Raw genomic sequence first — 18,866 nt, 5'->3', positions numbered from 1 at the left:
TTTCTTTTAGGATCCTCTGTTTTTTGTTCCTCTTTTTTTTTTTTACCTTTTTTTGTTTTATTTCATCAGTACTAGTACTATATTTTATCTTTTTCTGTTTCTCCCTTTTCTTTAAAATACCTTCTGTTTCAGACATACTATCCTGATGGTCAGCTAATATCTGTTGGCTGCTTTTAATAATTTCCTCACAACGTTTATCCTCCAAGCAGGCACGTACTAATCGCCACAACGGCCTTGTGCCTGCTCGTAATTTACGATCTTCTGCTGCCCGTCTAAGTCTTTCCCCAGTTTGTCCCAACTAGCAAGATTTAAGGACCCAGTGGGCTCAAACCAAGGAGCAACCTGGTCAACTTCCTGAAGAAAGCCCTGAATTGTTTGTGAGGATACTTTTAATTTTCGCTGTTTAAGAAGTTCCTGAAGTGGCCTAAGAAAAGGTGTTGATTGTTGATTCCCCATATTGCGCTTTTATCTACAAGCGACTTAATATATATATGGGCAGCCTGCCAAGTTATCTACCCTGGCCTTGCGGCTTATCGTCCAGCTTTATTCCTAGCAAATACAAGTGTGGTCTGGACGATGGCAATTCAGGAAAAAACAGCAAAGCAACACAACTACAGCCATCAGTAAAATTAAGCCTGCTGCCAGAAGGGGATCCACACCAAAAGGAGGCATGGCCTTGAGGGAGAACTTACCGGTACCGCCGCTCCACGTGATGAGTTCTGAATCCTCCCGAGTTTTTAACCTCGGGGGTCCCCGCAAGTGTCCAGTGGTGCGTGCACTGTTCTTATCAAAAATTTCCCGGGTTTCGGCACCAACTGACGCGATCTCCTGCCAGCAGGAAAGACGCTTGACACAGGATCCTTCTCAAACACGTTTTATTGGGAGCGCCCCTTGAAGCTGAAGCGAAAGACCCCGAACCCCCCTAGAGCTTGAACTTAAATACCATCTAAAGCGGCGTGTTAACACCTCACAGGTTCAGGCAGAATGCCTAATTAACATATGAATGCAGATAGCTCAACAGCTACACAAGCGTAGTTGCAATTAGCATAGTCCCCCTGACGGGAGGGGCAACTAAAGATAGCTCTAGCAAACGCATGCGTACTGGCAATTGTTTACAGGTAGCAGCACACAGACCAGCGCCATTATTGGGTGCGGCTGGCACAATGGTGGCTGGCTCCTTACATTTTTTAAATCAAATACTCTAACACAATTTAATATAGATAAATTTGATATTTATATTTTGATAGATAATGATAAGAGCTATTAAACATCTTTTTTCTGTAATTAAACTCATGTTTCTGTAAGAACAGAAAACTGATTGCAGAGTAAAAATACTACAGTTTATATATAGCACATAATAGTCTTGAATCTGACCTGAGATGTTCCTGGCTGCATTAACTGGCACAACATGGCTTGACAGTGTTGTGCTCAGAACCAAAGAGGAGTGAAATTGTGAGATGCAAAAAGGAAGCATGAAACCTGGGTCAGCCATGCTTGATTATGAATTAATTTAGCCTTTGCTACCACCACATTTAGTTATGCAACTTTATCTGAGGCCACAACCTAAAGTTTAAGAAGCTGGGACCTATGGGTTGAAGCCTTGAGCTTTACATATCATGTTGGTGTTTGAGACTTCACAGGGTATAGGAACAACCATTAATATGGTCAAACAATGGTTACTTCTTCTTCTTCTTTTTTTTTTTTTTTTTTTTTTTTTGGTTTTGGTTTTGGTTTTTGAGGCAGGGTTTCTCTGTGTAACAGTCCTGGATGTGCTTTGTAGACCAGGCTGGCCTCGAACTCAGAGATCCACCTGCCTCCCAAGTGCTGGGATTAAAGGCATGTGCCACCACGCCTGGCTAACAATACTTACTTCTTAATGACAGGATTTTTTTTTTCTGTTCCATAATGAACCTGTGTGAAATGGAAAAAAAAAAAGAAAGAAAGAAAGAATCCAATTGTATAAGAAGGGTCTACACAAAAATACATATAATCATATAAAAGGTATACTATCCCAAGTGATAATGAGCCATGGGAGACAGCCTGAGAATGATGTCGCTGTCACCCAGCTCCAAGCAGCTAAGCATGCTACCAGACAGTAGTGCCATGTTCCTTAGCACTCCAGCAACTGTTTTCATTCTAAGCTTACCATCTTTACTCCTAAAATTCATGCCACACCATGACTTTTGTGCCATGCCTATCCAAGCAAATACTGGCTGCATTAATAGGCAAATGACTCCATTCACCTCCAAGTATTTTGAATAATAATTATTCATGTTATCAGCATTAAAAATAATGTTGATTTGGTATCCACAGACATTGTAAATGGTATGGAATATATGTAGCATCTGCTTTAGATTTAAATGTCTTAATGTGTTTTAGGTTCCATCTGTTGATTAACGAAGAATAATTTCCCCTCTCTAGTTATCAGTTTCCTAGTGCACAAAATAGGAACTGTAACTGATGCTTGTTTCCTTCCAGCTCTAGAATTTTATGATTCTATGCTCCTATCATCAAAGTATCAGAAGGGCAAAATTTTACATGTCACAGAAGAAGGTATTTTCTTATTTAGTTTATTAGACATTTATTTATTTATTATGGATAAGAATATTTTGAGATTAATTTTGTAATTGTATAGCTTCTTCCATCTTTCTCATCTACTACCCAAAGGACTGTGATTGCCAAACAGTTAAATTCTTGTATTGCTTTTGAAATACCTCATTACAATGCAAACCTTTTTTCAGATGGAGGTTCTCTGTCTCTCTCTGGAGACAGAAAGAGAGAGGGGGGGAGGGGAGAGAGGAGAGCGAGAGCGCGAGCGCACGTGTGTGTGCCTGAGTGCAAAGGCTAACATTGGGTGTTGTTTCTCAGGTGCACTGTCCATTTGTTTTTGAGAAAGGGTATTTCAGTGGCATGGAACTCATCACTGGCTGGTCAGTGAGCCTAGGACTCTCCTGTCTCTGCCTCCTGGCACTAGGATTAGAAGTGTGCAATACCACCTCCTTTATTTATTTTTTAGTATGAGTTCTGGGAGCCAGCTCAGGTCTCCGGGCTGGCAAGAAAAGCCCTTTATCAACTGAGCTATCTACTCAACCATAGAAGGTGTTCTTTTGACTGAAGCCAAATCCATCTTTCAATAAGAAGCTAAATAAGATTCTGTAATTGTAAAGTCACATCAGAAATTCTTACCCCAAAAGGTCTCTGCAGCAGCATAAAGGGTGGTTTTAAAGCTCTTTCTGTAACAATCTAGATGTAATCTGAATAAATTATTTAAAAAATAAAAATAGAAATAAAAGAAAAGAGAAAAAATTATAAAGCCGTTGCTGTTATTCCAATGCACAGTCATTTAATGCCTCATGTCAATGTTAACTAGCTAAAAAGGTTATCAGGGTATGAGAACTCCCTCATATTTATATGTTTCAAAGTGTTTTCACATTTTATTTGAATCTTACAATAAACCCAAGAAACCACAAATTTAAAGAGTTTAAATACTTGCCTAAAGAGTACAACTATAGGGCTGGAGAGATGGCTTAGAGGTTAAGACCACCACCTGCTCTTCCAAAGGTCCTGAGTTCAATTCCTAGCAACCACATGGTGACTCACAACCATCTATAATGAGATCAGCAGGCACACATACAGGCAGAACTTTGTATACATAATATATAAATAAATAAGTGGATAGATAGATAGATAGTTTTTAAAAAGAATAAAGCTATAATTATGGTGTCTAGACACAAAGCTAGGCCTATTTGTATCTGAAGCCTAGGCTTTTCACTGTACCTTCATTTACGGATGAATGTGTCATCATTTCCTTAAGAAAGAATATATGGCTGGCTTAAACTTCAATGGTAGAGTCCTTGCCTAATAAGTATTAAGTTCTGGCTCCAAGCACAGGACACAGAGAGGCGGCGGGGGAGGGAATAAATACAGGGCTAGGAATATGAAACTCCTGAGCCCCCGCCCTGAGCTCTCCCAACTACATGCTGGTTAAGTAAATTAGAAGAAAAAACTCCTAAGTGACAACAGAGTTAAAATGGCAACTGACAGGCAATGCTACATTTTCCTGAAGATTCCACAGTTTATGTGCCTGGTTCTGCATAGCACCAACTTGATGACACTTGCAATCCTCAGTTTATTTGATGTAGTTGGGAGGCAAATGAGATTCTAGTGCCCCTGTTGTGCATAGGTGCTCAAAGAGCATTTCCTGCATGGCAGGGGAGTGCCCTATATTTACAGTATCTGATCCAGTGTAGCAATGAGACTAAATGTTAAAATTAGCCTCATAAAACTTTTCACCCTAGTTCACACAAAAACAAGATTCTGAGATTATGACTTGCAATTTTTCATGAGTTGATTTATATGAATAAACCTATAAGGTTTTGAACCATTAAGCATTCGATTTAGAACAAAAAGTAGTATACAGAAGAATAAACTGAGAAATAGAGCAGATTTGTTTCCTGTAATAATTATGAACAATATCTCAAACTCAGCATCCTTGGACCACTGAGCTGTGTAGGATGAATGTGCTAATTAATCAATTACTACCCAACAATGTACCCTGTTTATTTACTGAAATGCACTAGAAACATGTGCAGAACTAGTAATTATTAATCATCTTCAGTAACAAAGATGACTCAAGTTCACCTTCATATAATTAATAGAGCATGCAGTTAGCTTTAACATCTTGCTTTATTAGAAGCAGCAGTAAGGAATGAAAGAAAAAGAGCTGACCCACAAGTTGTGGTTCACTGAGATACAGGCTTGGACTAAGGTGCATATTATCTGCAGCAGCATATTATTCACACATATCTAAACTATGACCAGATGCTCTCTCCATGAAAATGCACTTTGACAGACTAAACTTTTATTTCAAATACAACTCTAAGCTTTCCAAAAAGTTGTAACACACACACACACACACACACACACACACACACACACACACACACACACACACCCCAGAAGCTTAGGCAGGCATCTTAAATAAGATCCATACTTAGAACTTGACGACAAACTTGGATTTGTGATCCTAGTTCATGGTCCTCAGTCTCCTTAAATTACGACTCTCGCTTTAAGCACTTTCGAATGTACTTTTCTATAAGCATGTGAATAATTGGTTTGCAGCAAATTTTTCAGTTAACCTAATTTTGAAAAAAGAAATCAGTCTTTTGGTTTGCGAATGATCATATACTCTTTTACCCCAAATTCTCTTTGAACCAGAAAACCTTCAGGAGTAGATGAGCTATATTTTGAGTCTTGAATGCCATTTCCTGTATCCTATGTAATCGTGCAGCATCATCAGAGATGTTGGCTTGTGTTGGGTGCATTTATATCTGAATCTGACCTTACCTGACACTTGAACTGTGGACACACAGTAAGTTTATTACAATTCTACCTATGCAGGTTCAAGTTCCAGCCCTAGGAGCAGCTTGCTCTGTGACTGCAGATGACACTGCCCTTCTAAGCCCTGACATTGCTTCTCCTGCTTGGCAATGAGGAACTATAAAACATTGCTGAGGAGCAGTGTTTAGACAAGAGATGCAAACCAGCCAAGCCATAGTAAATGCTCAGTGATTGGTAGATTATTATGACATCGATATTAGTACCCTCTGTGGTCACTTCTAGCTTAAGATACTAAAATATGGACATACAGATGAAATGGTATTTCATACAATGAAAATCATAAATGTAGATCAATTTTTTGAAAGTTTTCTTCAAAGGGGAAAAATGGACAAAACTTAGTATGAGGAGACAGAAATGAAAATCCTGTTCCATCTCAAAATGCCAGAGGAATTTTACTTCAAAAGCCTTTACTGACAAACCATAAATCAGTGAGTACTCTGCTATATTTCCATTATAAAATGATTCAGGGCCCCTTTAAATGGAGAGCTCCCTTAGGGCAGTATTTGTTTATAGATCATTAACTACTGACAGTGAGACTGGGGAGCAGGCAGAGAGAGTTAAAGCTAAAGGGTTAAAAGCTACTTTCAGTTGAAGATCAGCAATGGACCCAAAACATCTTCGGGATTTGATTTGAAAGTTATTCCTGTTAACACAAATGCTGTAGACTTTTCATAAATATATCTGCTAATAAGGTAAAGCTCCCTTTAAAAGCCGGGCTGTGACTATGATCCATGCATAATATGGCTTTGACTTTCTTTGGCCATCTTTTTAAAGGCAACTCCAAACACTGACTATACACTATGAGCACTTGCAATCCTGGGAACATTGCCATTTGGCGGGCTCCGTTATCTACCAGCATATATGGTTGTCTGGTTTACAAAGTTAGAAATGTATCTTCTTGTAACAAGATTTCAGAGCGCCAAGACCTACACCAGACCGTGGGCGGAGGACTGCCTTTAATGAAAAGCTCACTAGACGGAGATTATACTTGATTTTGATAGATCATCTTGGATAGATTTTTGTAGTTTAATTTTTTTCAACTGCCCAAATTAACATTTCAAGTAAATTAGATTTAAAACCATTCATCCTACATAGTCTAAGTTCCTTTCTCCAACATCCCTTCAATACACTAATTGTATTCACTTTCATCCATCCCCATTTATTCAAGAATAGTGCCTACAATATGCAAGTGCTGTCCTAGGTCCTGGGGTCACAAAGCTTTAGCAGTCACACATATATCCTCAGCACTGGGAAGTTCACGTCACAGTGAAGGGAGTGTTTGGATGCATGGTGTTTGAGGACAAGGTCTTCAGATCCACCGCTAACAGTAAATACTTTGCCAGAGTGATTCTTAGTGGCGCTCTTTAAAACAGCAGCCCCAGCAACCAGCCAACTCCATGGAGCTTTCAGAACATCAGTGAGTTCTGCAAAAGACTCAAGAAGATCTGGATAAGAATACACCATTCCCTTCCTTTCCTAGCAACTTTTCCATGGAGATAATCTTGTGTAAAGCCCATATATATTGTCCTTGGCAAGACCCTGTAAGAATACAAGATGGAGCAGCAAGCAGTGTTTGCCACTGATGAAAGTGGGAAGGTAACATTCATCTGGCTGTAGGGGTAGCTAATGCCACTGTTTCTAGTGCTGAGATTGGCGTGGAGGGCATTGAGCCACCACGCAGAGATGGGTGCTGAGGAAGCCTGGGTCTGAAGATAGTTTGGCTACCTGTGATAATGTTCTAACCATGCGGGAATAAGAATTGGACAGAATTATTTCCGTAGTTCTCCTTCCTTGAACCAAAAGCCATTAAGCCCCAAACTGGAAAGTTTAAGTGAAATCTTAACTTTAAACATCTTAATCATATCTTTGTAAGTTCATCTTTTACTAATATGCTGGCATATGTGTGTACTATGATTTCCTTAATTTTTCCTTTGGGAATGTAAATGAATTAAAATGTACATCCTTAATCCTGCTCTGTGTTAAATCACATTATATCAATATACTGGTGTTTGCTTATCTACAAGTATTTGCTTATCCCAAGATCCCAGAAAATACCTGAAACCTCAAATATACCGAACCCTATATGTCCTGTTTTTTCATATATATGATTAATTCATAGATATATAGTAATCTGTTTAAAAAGTAAATATAAGGCTGGAGAGATGGCTCAGCAGTTAAGAGCACTGGCTGCTCTTCCAAAGGACCTGAGTTTAATTCCCAGCAACCACATGGCAGCTCACAGCTGTCTGTAACCTCAGTTCCAAGGGACCTGACACTCTCACAGAAACATATGTCCAGGCAAAACACCAATGCACAAAAAAATCAAAATTTAAAAAGTAAATATAACAATATACTGTAATAAGTTATGTGAATGTTAGCTTGCTTTCTCCAAATAGCTTTTACTACACTCACTCTTCTTGTTGGCCATGGACAACAAAGTTCAGGTAATGGGGAATTACTTTAAATCAAGATCTCACTGTAAGGTCGTAAGAACAACATGAGAGATGGATGTAGTGATACACACCTATTGTTCCAGCTTGTTGGAAGGCAGAGGTGGCAAGATTGCCTCAGCTCCTCAGACTGAGGTCAGCCTGGTAACACAGTGAGTTCTTGCCTCGAGGCCTGGTGGCACTCAGAGGAAGGATAATAGGTCACCAAGAAGAGACTTGATACCCTATATGCATATACAGGGGGAGGATGTCCCCCTCAGTCACAGACATAGGGGAGGGGAGTAGGAGGGAAGCGAGAGGGAGGGAGGAATGGGAGGATAAAAGGGATGGGCTAACAACTGAGATGTAATATAAATAAATTAACAAAATAAAATAAATAAAAATACATGCAAGTTTAAAAAAGACACAACATGAAAGTAAATATACATGTGCACATGTACACACACACACACACACACACACACACACACACACACACACACACACATTTGGAAATAGGGCCTGAGAGGAGATTTTTTAAAAGTCACCAAAGTAGAGATGAAATTGATAGGTATTGTAAAAAGTAGACCCACCATATGAGGATACAGGGATAAGGCACCCATCTCCAAGCCAGGAAGAAAACCCTCAGAGGAGCCAAATTGGTCAACACCTTGTATGGCTTTTATTAGAAATAAATTTCTATTGTTTAAAACCAGCCACTGGTGGTGGCACATGCCTTTAATCCCAGCACTTGGGAGACAAAGGCAGGTGGATTAGTGTCTGTTTGAGGCCAACCTGGTCTACACAGTGAGTCCAGGACAGCCAAGGCTACACAGAGAAATCCTGTCTCAAAAAACCAAAAAAATAAAATAATAAATAATAATAACAAATAAATAAAACCAGCCACTGAAAGGCATTTTGTTATGGTAGGCCAAATAAAACAATATAGGTATAGACCTAGTAGCAGTACAAGGTCTGTGTCATAAGGCATGCATATATTCATCTATATCTGTCAAGGCCATGCATAATGAGGTCAGCCTGGGAAATATAACAAGATTATCACAACGCACACACACACAGAGCAGGATGGAGAACAAAACATTGCCAAACTGAGTGTAGCGGTGTAATAAGAATTCCAGTTAGGGGCTGGAGAGATGGCTCAGGGTTAAGAGCATGGGCTGCTCTTCCAGAGGGTTAGTTCTTAGCACTTACATAGTGATCCACAACCAGGAATAACTCCAGTCCCAATTGATCTGATGCCCTCTTCTGGCTTCTACTGGCACAAGACATACATGGTATACAGACATATAGGCAGGCTAAATCTTTTTTGTTTTTCTTTTCGAGACAGGGTTTCTCTGTGTAGCCTTGGCTATCCTGGACTCGCTTTGTAGAGCAGGATGGCCTCGAACTCAAAGAGATCCGCCTGCTTCTGCCTCCTGAGACCTAGGATTATAGGTTTGCACCTCAGTGCCTGGCTGAATAAATAAATCTTAAAAAAAAAAATTGCAATGCTCCACTTTGGAAAAACTTGCACCATATCCTCATAAGCACTCAAGGAGGCAGAGGCAGGCGGTTCTCTGTGAGTTCAAGACCAGTCTGGTCTACAAAGTGAGTCCAGGGTAGCCAAGGCTACACAGAGTTTCTCAGACACACTGTATCCCAGGGTCTCAAAACAACAACAATAACAACAAGATATGTCTTTTGAAATCTGGCCATTCTTGGGCTGGAGAGATGGCTCAGAGGTTAAGCGCACTGTCTGTTCTTCCAAAGGCCCTGAGTTCAATTCTCAGCAACCACACGGTGGCTCACAAGCATCTATAATGTGATCTGATGCCTTCTTGTGGCGGGAGGGTGCACATTCGGGCAGAATACTGTATAAATAATAAATACATCTTAAAAAGAAAAAAGAAATCTAGCCATTCTAAAGGGTGCATGATGCTATTGTATTGTGACTTTAATTTCTACTTCTCAGTATGCACATTTTACACATTTATTGCATTCTAGGATGTCTTCATTTCTGATATGTCCATTTCTCTATTTTTCTATTGGATTGCCTTTTCCTTAATGATTTTTAGGAGAGTATTCCAGCTACATATATGAGACAAACTATTTACATGACTACAAGACTGCCAAATGTTGACATATTAGCGGGATAAATATGATGTTTGTTGACATATTTCTTCTGGTCTATAGAACATTCTAAAATGAAGAGTGGCCTACCACCTCTCCGCTTTCATTGGAAGAACTTCTTACATTAGAATAGAAAGAGGTAGGTTCAAACAGGCTTGCATTAGGGAAAATCTTTATCTGTGAAGAGGTTTACCCAACGTAAGTGTCCAACATTAGTCCTACTATTCCCTAGCCTAGCTCCCTTTTTTTTCTTCTTTTTTTAATTTGTTTTTTTTTTTTTGAAGACAGAGTTTCTCTGTGTAATAGCCTTAGCTGTCCTGGACTCACTTTGTAGACCAGGCTGGCCTCGAACTCACATCGATCCACCTGCCTCTGCCTCCTGAGTGCTGGGATTAAAGGTGTTGCCACCATGCCTGGCCTCACTAGCCCCTTTCAAAGCCTTCATAATAAGAAAAAAATAGTGAACTCATGTAGTACCTGTCCTACTGTAGTACTTTGGCTTTTAAAAAAATCTCATATGTTACAGAACCTAGAGTTTCTCAGACACACTGTATCCCAGGGTCTCAGCACATGTTTAATTCAATTTCTATTTTAAATGAATTTTTATATCAGCAAAGTCTATAATGCCCAAAGTTACTAGATTGCAAGCTTACCACATGTTAATTTGATGTTAGGTTAATTTAGCGTAGTTCTCATAATTAATCTCCTGCTGCCATTTAAGTAAGGTTAGTCATTAAAAAGCCACTTTAAAAAAATTAGTTGTGTGGCGCACACCTGTAAAATCAGCATTCAGGGAGGTAGAGGCAGGCAGATTGCTGTGAGTTCGAGGGTAGCCTGGTCTACAAAGCGAGTCTAGGACAGCCAAGGCTACATAGAAAAACCCTGTCTCAAAAAACAAAAATAAAAATCAAGTTTTTTTCTGAATTTCTGAATAATATACAGCCAAAGCAGAAGACTCAAGAAAAAAAAATGGTAGCTGTAATTTTCACTGTTTTGTAATAAAAAACAAAACAAACAAACACGCAAAAACCAGAGTTGGAAGTCCAGTGAGGGTGGGGCTGGCTGGGCGGCATCTTTAGGCTAGCTCTCCATCTTCATTGCTCAGGCTCCCTCCACTCCTCCCCACTTTCTGAGTCTGGTTCTGCACACTTAACATTTATTATTTTATCTGCCTGACTTACTTCCATTAACACCCCCCCCCTTTTTTAAAAATTGTTATTTACTATGGAATCTTATAAAGTTCAAACTATTTGCATGACCACAAGAACCCCTAAAACTATGTAACATATTTGTAGACTGAACTCAATGTTGACTAATTCAAAATTGATGACTGAAAAAAAACCCACTATTTTACATCCTTCTTGAATTTTCAGCAAATAATTGTTATATGGTGCCCACACAAATAATTACCTCATGTGCATAAGGTACTTCCCAGAAACCTAATCCTATTTATATAAAAGTAACAATACTTCAGAAAACAGGTGATATGTTACAAAGTTTGAGAAGTGCTTTCCTTACAGAAAGAGATTAAAAGTGGGTAACTCAGGATTGCATAGGTTGGCGACTGCCATAGCCTGCCCTGGTATTTACCATGTTCTAGGGAGGCAGGGTTCTCTGAGCTTCAGGGCACTGAATGAGGAAACATAGGGCTCCTTTCTTCTTTTTAGTTTGGTTTTTTTTTGGGGTGGGGTGGGGGGTGAGTGGTGGGAGAGACGGGGTAAAACAAGAGGTCCTCTATGGAGCCCAGCTTTTTCAGTACTGTGATTACAGGCAAGTGCCACCACGTCTGGCTTGCCGCCCCTCCCCCCTTTTTAAAATCTAGGATTCAGTCTGGAGAGTGTATGTGAGGACATCAGCGCAAGAGTGTTGTCCGAGGTCACCAGGTGATAGCCCCTGGCACACACCGGGCCTAGGTGTCACCTCACTTTCCTGAGCACACTACCATCTCCTCAGCATCCCGGAGCATTGCCCTGGGGCCCAGCGCCCGGTCAGCCGCGCGGGGTTTGAATTCTGCCAGTCGCTAAGGTGGGCTGTCTTAACCTTCGCCTTTCTCTCCTTGCTTTAAGGTTACAAATGATACCTGAGGCCACAGGTGACAATTGTCCTGCTTTGCGCAGTCGCTCCGCCCTCCCGTCCGAACCGAAGCCTCGGGGGCGGCCGCGCGCACGCGCCGCACCTCTGGGAGCTCTCACCCGCGCGCCGCCCGCTGGGCGTTCCCAGCCCGGGCCTAGGGTGGTGCCGGGGGAGCGCGCATGCGCCCGCCCGCCAGGTGGCCCCGCCCCCGTCCCTCCCATCCCCCCCACCCCCACCCCAGGGGCCAGGGGCCTGCTCCTCGGCGCGCCCTGGCCATGGAAACCCTGCGGAGGGCCCACGAGGCCGCGCTGCGGCTGCTGCTGTGCGGGCCCTGGGCCTCGGGCGCCGCCTCCCGCCCGAAGCCCCGAGCCTCGGAGGTGCTGACGCGGCACCTGCTGCAGCGGCGCCTGCCGCACTGGACTTCCTTCTGCGTGCCCTACAGCGCGGTCCACAACGACCAGTTCGGCCTGTCGCACTTCAACTGGCCGGTGCCGGGCGCCAACTACCACGTCCTGCGCACCGGCTGCTTCCCCTTCATCAAGTACCACTGCTCCAAGGCGCCCTGGCAGGACCTGGCCCCGCAGGACCGCTTCTTCACGGCGCTCAAGGTCATCAACCTGGGTGAGTGGCGGCACCCTGGCCCGATCCGATCCCTGGGCAGCAGCTCGTCCACAAGCTGGCCTCTCGGCCTCCAGGGCCCGCCCTTCGCCTCCCCTAGCGGCTGCCTGCAGCAGCCCCGAGGTCGTGCCCTGCCACTGTCCACCCCGGAGGATCCACCGCCTCCCCCCTCCCGCCACCTGCCTTGGGCAGCTAGGGGCGAGTCGGGAAACGCCCCCACTTGGACAGTGGCTCTGAAGTTGCTTTAACAAGAGTCATTCTCGCGCTCATCACTTGGGAGCCTTTGGAGGACAAAAACTGGACAGACGGACTTTAAAGTTTCTTTGTCTTTCTGTGAAAAATCTCAGCGAGTGTGTTTTGCTAAAAGCAGTAGGTTCTCTCCTGGCATCATGCTTTCTCAGGTGGTAAACTTCAAAGATATTTGAAGGATGCTGCCTCTTCGGTATTTACGTTCCCGAACATAATCTCCTAACTCTGACGGTCTCTCTGCCTGCTAGATGGTTATGCTCTTTTGGTTTAACGACAGAAAGGTCAATATCATGGATAGTAGATGTGACAGCATTTTATAGATTAGGGAAAATTACAAGTCCTCAAGATGTTTTGGACCTATTAATAGCTGCTTTAAAAAAAATTAACGTAGATTTCAGTCACTCAAACTCTACACAAGGAAGCCGAATCAGTTTAATCCAAAATTAAAACTAAACTCTATGCAGCAGTACTAGCGTTATATGTAATCTAATAGTTCATGAAATTTAATGAGGAATGGACATTTCTGCTTGTAAAAACCCATATGTCACTTACGGGATTTTTGAGCCATTGTCCCACTGGAACTGTCCCAGGCTTAATCCAGGAAGGATATGTGTATGTAATCCTTTTAAAATATGTTTTATAACTTGGCTGATGGACTGACTATACAAAGCCCGTCCAGTAATTCTGAGGTTGGTATGAAGTTGATATACAATGATTTAGAAACTTCAGACTGAGAGTACGTGGAAAAGCCAGAATGCTAACTAGACTTATGAAAATGAATTTATTTTAGGATTTTCAGAATCAGTAGGAATCATTCTTTTCCAAATATAGAGTGATAGGTTAGGAAAACTAAGAGGCCACTCCATAGGAAAACTATACAGGCTCAATCCCTTTTAAAAAATGTCAGTTTAAAATTAACATTTCCTTAAAATATCTGTCATGTCAAGGGCTTCTCTTTGAGGTGTAGGTCATTAAAACATCAAAAGAAGAAGAAAAATATTTCCATTTCCCACATAGAAAAGTAAAACCTTTTGGGAAAAAAAAAAAACCAAACAACAGATGTAGGGTTTTGTTTGTTGCTTTATTTTGGTTTTGTTTTTAATGTGGAAGAGAGATTTAATAGTCTGTGTGGGTTTTTAGAAATTCTGTAAGTGCAGCAAAGACAGTGTTCCTGCATGCTTTAATACAGACTGGCTTACTCTGAAATGTTTTCCTGGACTTTTTAAAAAACCAATTTAGTAATGTTTATTTTGTATTTGTTGTCTGAGTTAAGGGAAATAAATTAAGTAATAGGATCCTCATCGGCGATGTGTAGCTTGCCCTTCTGGGCCGTTGAGTCCTTACTCAGGAATAAGAATACAAAGGATTTTACTCATCTTCTTTTCTGAATGAGCAATAATCAGAAAAAAAACATTTTTTCATTTTGTAAATAATAAGGATTTCTGTTCACTCACTTGTTCTCTTTCTCCACCTTCCCTTCCACGGAGCTGACATTTCACTCATGGCTTATCAGTCTGAGTATCCTGCTGGGAATTAGATTAAGATTTAAGAAAAGCAACTTACATTAGAGTGAATGGGTAAGCTGAGCCTTACTACAAAGTTCCAATGGTTTTAAGTACTTATTCGACAGTTTATCTACTGTTCAGTTAACTCAAAATGAATGAGTATGCACAGAACTGTTTCTCAAGTTTGTATTGATGTTTTCTGTCCCCAGTAATCTAAGTTTTTTTTTTCATGGAATCATAAAGATTTTGATTTCGAAGCAAACAGACCAAAATATTTTTTAATATGTAAAATACAGAGGAAGCATATCGTCCTCATTAGTACATTATTCTCTGCATTTAGGATGAAAACAAAAAAGCTCATTCCTTCCAGGAGAGAAACTAGAGTTTCCAGCCCTTCATCAGCCCTGACCACAGCAGGAATCATTACTCAGTGTTTGTATTTTATCTGGGGGCGGGAGGTATTTATTTGTATGACTTGTTTTCAATAGTATAAATTTTAAAAGAATGTTTAACTGAAAGCTATGAGAAGTAGTATTAAAAAAAATAAGGTCACATCCATTCCTTAAACTCAACCTTTAGTGTTGGTTTAAAAGGCATATTGTATATATCTTAATCTCAGTGTTGTATACAAAACTAATAATTGCTACTAAAGCCTTTTAAAATTACTCCCCCCTGTTGATTTCCAGACTTAGATTGGCAGTGTCATATTGGAATTCATTTCTTATTTCTACCTGTACCCGCACTCCTTTTTTACTTCTGCCCACTCTGTCACGACCTCTCTCAACCGTCTGCCTTCTCACCACAGACCACTTGATTTTCTTTTTCTTTCTTTCTTTCTTTCTTTCTTTCTTTCTTTCTTTCTTTCTTTTTTTTGGATGAATGAATTGCAAATAGCTTTATTATTGTAGTTTTTGAGGATTTATTTTTATGACAGTCCCTGGAGACATTTGAGATTCTTTGGGATATGGGGAGAACAAGAGAGCAGTCTGCTGTGGAAAGTACCTTAGTTGTAGGGAATTCTGTGGTAATCATTACAGACTGTAATCTGGTATGTAGGAGAAAAGTACCCGAACAGGAAGCGTCTTGCCCCCACCCGCACCGCAGTGTCCCCTTGCCGCCTGGGAATGCCTCTGCTCTCCTCCCTGGCACCCCACAGTACTCCCAATGCATTTACGCAAAGGGAGCATAACACAGTGAAGATATTCCTGCAAGAAAAGAAAAAATTAGCAATATGATCAGTCTTGAATGTGTGTTAGTTTCCCTATTAACCAGAAAGAAAGAGATTTTCCAAATGAGCAGTTATCTTTTTGAATTGTCTCTTTCAGCCCATTTCCCACATGGAAGCAATAAAATTAATACTTGTGCGGGGCCTACAATCTTTGCTTTTGATCTGTGTGCCTGTGGTTTTACACACACACACACACACACACACACACACACACACACACACACCACACTAGTTTTGTTAATAGTCATTGACTTTAAATAAGTGTTTAAAAGATAAGAACTATGAAAGTCTGTTTTGCATCCAACTTATGCATATGAAGCTATATTTACAGATAGTATGTGTTTAGTTGATAACAAACAGCAGTTAATCTAAAATAAAAACAGGGAACCTTATTAGTGGCAATATTCAAAAAATGAGAGGGGGGGATTTGTTGGAGTCCATGCAGATTAGCTGAAACATGATTTTTTTCAAATCAGTCACAAAATTACTAGTGAGAATGCCTACTACATTAAAATCTTCCCAAAAGTTGGGTTTCGCCTTAGGTTTTAAAGACTGTTGTTTGGCCCAGTTTGTAAGTTGTACAAATATCCCTTTGGCCATCAGTGTTCCTATCTAACTTAGAGAATAATGAGGTGGACCTAATAATTTTAGCTGAAGGCAAATAATCAGGGACATTTACAACCAAATTAATGGATATTCTTCTCCATTTGCTTACTTGTGAGAAGAATATAGAATTACTTCATAATTAATTGAAGATAATGAATTAAGCAAGTGCTTTGTATTAAAGCTTATGTCAGCCTCATCTATGGTTTTGAAAATCTAGGGTCATGTAATTGTCACCATGGTCCAGAGACAGATAAATTCCAGCTCTTCGGCAATCACACTGTCAGGCCAGATGTTCCTGGTTCTATAGCTTTATGTTAACGTTGTTGAAGATGTACACGGTTGGCAACATGACGCATGTTAGGGCATGATAATAAGTACTGATCTTCTTGAGTAACATATTCATTTGTTTTCTAGGTGTTCCAACCTTATTATATGGACTTGGCTCCTGGTTATTTGCCAGAGTCACAGAGACTGTTCATACCAGTTACGGACCAATAACGATCTATTTTCTAAATAAAGAAGACGAAGGTGCCATGTATTGAAAGTGTGCATTGGAAAACACAAATGTCAATTAATTTGTTCTCCTGTGTATGTGTGTGTGTGCATGTGCGTGCGCGTGCAATATTTATTTTTGATCCTTTAAAATAAATGCTGGCAAACAACTTTGTCTAGTGTAAGGTTTTGTTTAAGATGAATCACTCCCCCATAAAAGGAAGCTTTTTTCCCCCTACATTATTCTATATGTGCAATAACACACACACCTATAGGTTTATCTAATGAGAACTACAAATACGTGGCTTCACTCCTGTTTCCCTAGAACTGGGATAAACTACAGATAAATGAGTACATAAATACAGATTCTACAGTTGGATATTAACAACTTAAATTAACTATGAAGAAGAGACAACAAGAGTATCTCCACAAAAGGAGCAAAACGTCATGGTGGAAAGGGGAAAAGATGCTAGATACTTGGTGGAGATAATACTGTATCACGGATAAATTCAAAATATATGGGAGTCTGCTACTAAACAACTTAAGCATTCAACTTTTAAGTTTTCTGCACAGAATTGTTTTTTATATATAATCTGGACAAAGTGATAGGGATAGAAATGCAGGTACACACCTGCAATTCCATAACTTGGGAGGCAGAGGCAGGAGGCTCAAGGGTTCAAACTCACTCTTAGCTGTCACATCTCCAGCATCAGCCTAGGCAACACTAGACCCTAACAACATAACAACAGAAAACTGGATGCCATAGTACTTTTTACCGTAGCTACAGCTCTTGCCAATGTAAATGCAACAAGGTGAGTGAAGTTGATACACATTATTAATACGTTAAAAATAAGATGCCACAAAATGATAAGAAAATTAAGGCCTAGGGAGACCCAGAAAGAACGAGCTTAACAACTGTTTATAAAAGCAATGAGCTGAAATGGCACATACCCACAGATTTACTGACCATGCAGAGTGGGCTGAAAATTTTAAAACCTGATAGCACTTTTGCATTAGAATTTTATTAAGCTAATTGCATTTTTGAAAGCAAAGTCATTAAAAATAATTTATCCTTGGAGATAGTCACAAAATACTCAGATGAATGGTAAATTTCCGAAATTTGGAGTAATTTAGGGAGAACTAAGTAGGACTATTTAATTTCTAAACCAATGGGTGTTTAAGATTTATGATCGCTCTCATAATTACAAACATACATTATATAGCATTTTATGTTAATGTGTTGCTGGTACTGCAGTGTTTACACATTTTTGTAGGAAAACATTTTACACAGTTTCATCTAACCAACATTTGGATGTTATTTCTGGCAAGTTAATAGGGAAAGTGAACTTCCAGAAGTGACTAAGTGAAACCATCAGACTAATGAAGGCATCCAAACAGGCCCCTCAAATGTATTTATTTTAAATGTGCTACAGATAGGGAATTGTGCTAATGTATGTATTGTTCACTTGTCTAAACACAGTTCTAAGTAACACTTTAATCAAAGAAGTCCTTATGCCAATATATTTAGTCCAGAAAAATATGCTTGACACTAGTTAAATGAATGGCTTGCCCAAAGAAGATGGTGTTACATTAAGCTTCATTAATAATAAAACCAACTATTAGCATTTTGCAAGGAAGGCTAGAACAGATGTTCTCTGTAAGGACAAAGTTAAATAACTATAGCTCATAAGTTCTAAGTCAAATACTGCTCATTCGCTGCCGCTGATCGTGTCAATACATGCCGTAAAGGTTTGGTCTCAACAAAGGGTTGATAAAATGGTTTTTAATTACCAGACCATAAATACAGCTTTTCAGTCCAGTTGTACCTCTTTTCACACTGGACTGTTTGATTTCTGATAATCTGTACTGCTGACTCTGCTTACCTGTTTTTCGATAGCTGTAGTCAGTGTGACTTCTTGTCCTTATGGTTGATAGGTAAGTCTCCTAGGAGAACATCTTTGACAAACTACCCTATCGATCTCTGTAATTCTCTGTTGCTGCTGCTGCTGCATTAAATAGAGCCTTGATTTCTTGTCTGTTGTGTTTGCTGTGTAACAATTAAGCAAATGTAATATTTTCTTGTATTACATGAAAATCAATAGACCTCTTGCTCACATGGAGTTGATCGCGGTGAAG

At 40.2% G+C, this 18,866-nt stretch overlaps 1 protein-coding gene and 1 long non-coding RNA gene across 2 annotated transcripts; one reads left to right on the top strand and one right to left on the bottom strand.

The window, feature by feature from the left end:
* Window positions 1–1,260: 1,260 nt before the first annotated feature.
* LOC311598656 lies at window positions 1,261–12,156 on the bottom strand. The gene is made up of 3 exons (XR_014779616.1): window positions 12,040–12,156; window positions 3,187–3,254; window positions 1,261–1,911 (listed from the first exon to the last, which is right to left on the bottom strand). It is a non-coding gene; the product is annotated as an uncharacterized lncRNA (long non-coding RNA).
* A 94-nt stretch (window positions 12,157–12,250) lies between these two features.
* On the top strand, window positions 12,251–16,900 carry LOC311598652 (uncharacterized protein C15orf61 homolog). Its single transcript, XM_084783906.1, has 2 exons — window positions 12,251–12,653; window positions 16,653–16,900. Exons 1-2 carry the CDS (start codon window positions 12,308–12,310, stop codon window positions 16,778–16,780), a joined length of 474 nt encoding a protein of 157 aa, XP_084640032.1. The 5' UTR covers window positions 12,251–12,307; the 3' UTR covers window positions 16,781–16,900.
* The last annotated feature ends 1,966 nt before the right edge of the window (window positions 16,901–18,866 follow it).

The sequence above is a fragment of the Acomys minous genome (assembly GCF_964271855.1).
Source record: "Acomys minous genome assembly, chromosome: 5".
In the NCBI taxonomy this organism is placed as follows: domain Eukaryota; kingdom Metazoa; phylum Chordata; class Mammalia; order Rodentia; family Muridae; genus Acomys; species Acomys minous.
This window is presented reverse-complemented; position numbering and strand designations above follow the sequence as displayed.

Coding starts and splice junctions, on each gene's coding strand:
- LOC311598652 (XM_084783906.1), top strand. CDS start 12,308: ATGGAAACCCTGCGGAGGGCCCACGAGGCCGCGCTGCGGCTGCTGCTG. Junction 12,654..16,652: donor GCTCAAGGTCATCAACCTGG/GTGAGTGGCGGC, acceptor TTTGTTTTCTAG/GTGTTCCAACCTTATTATAT.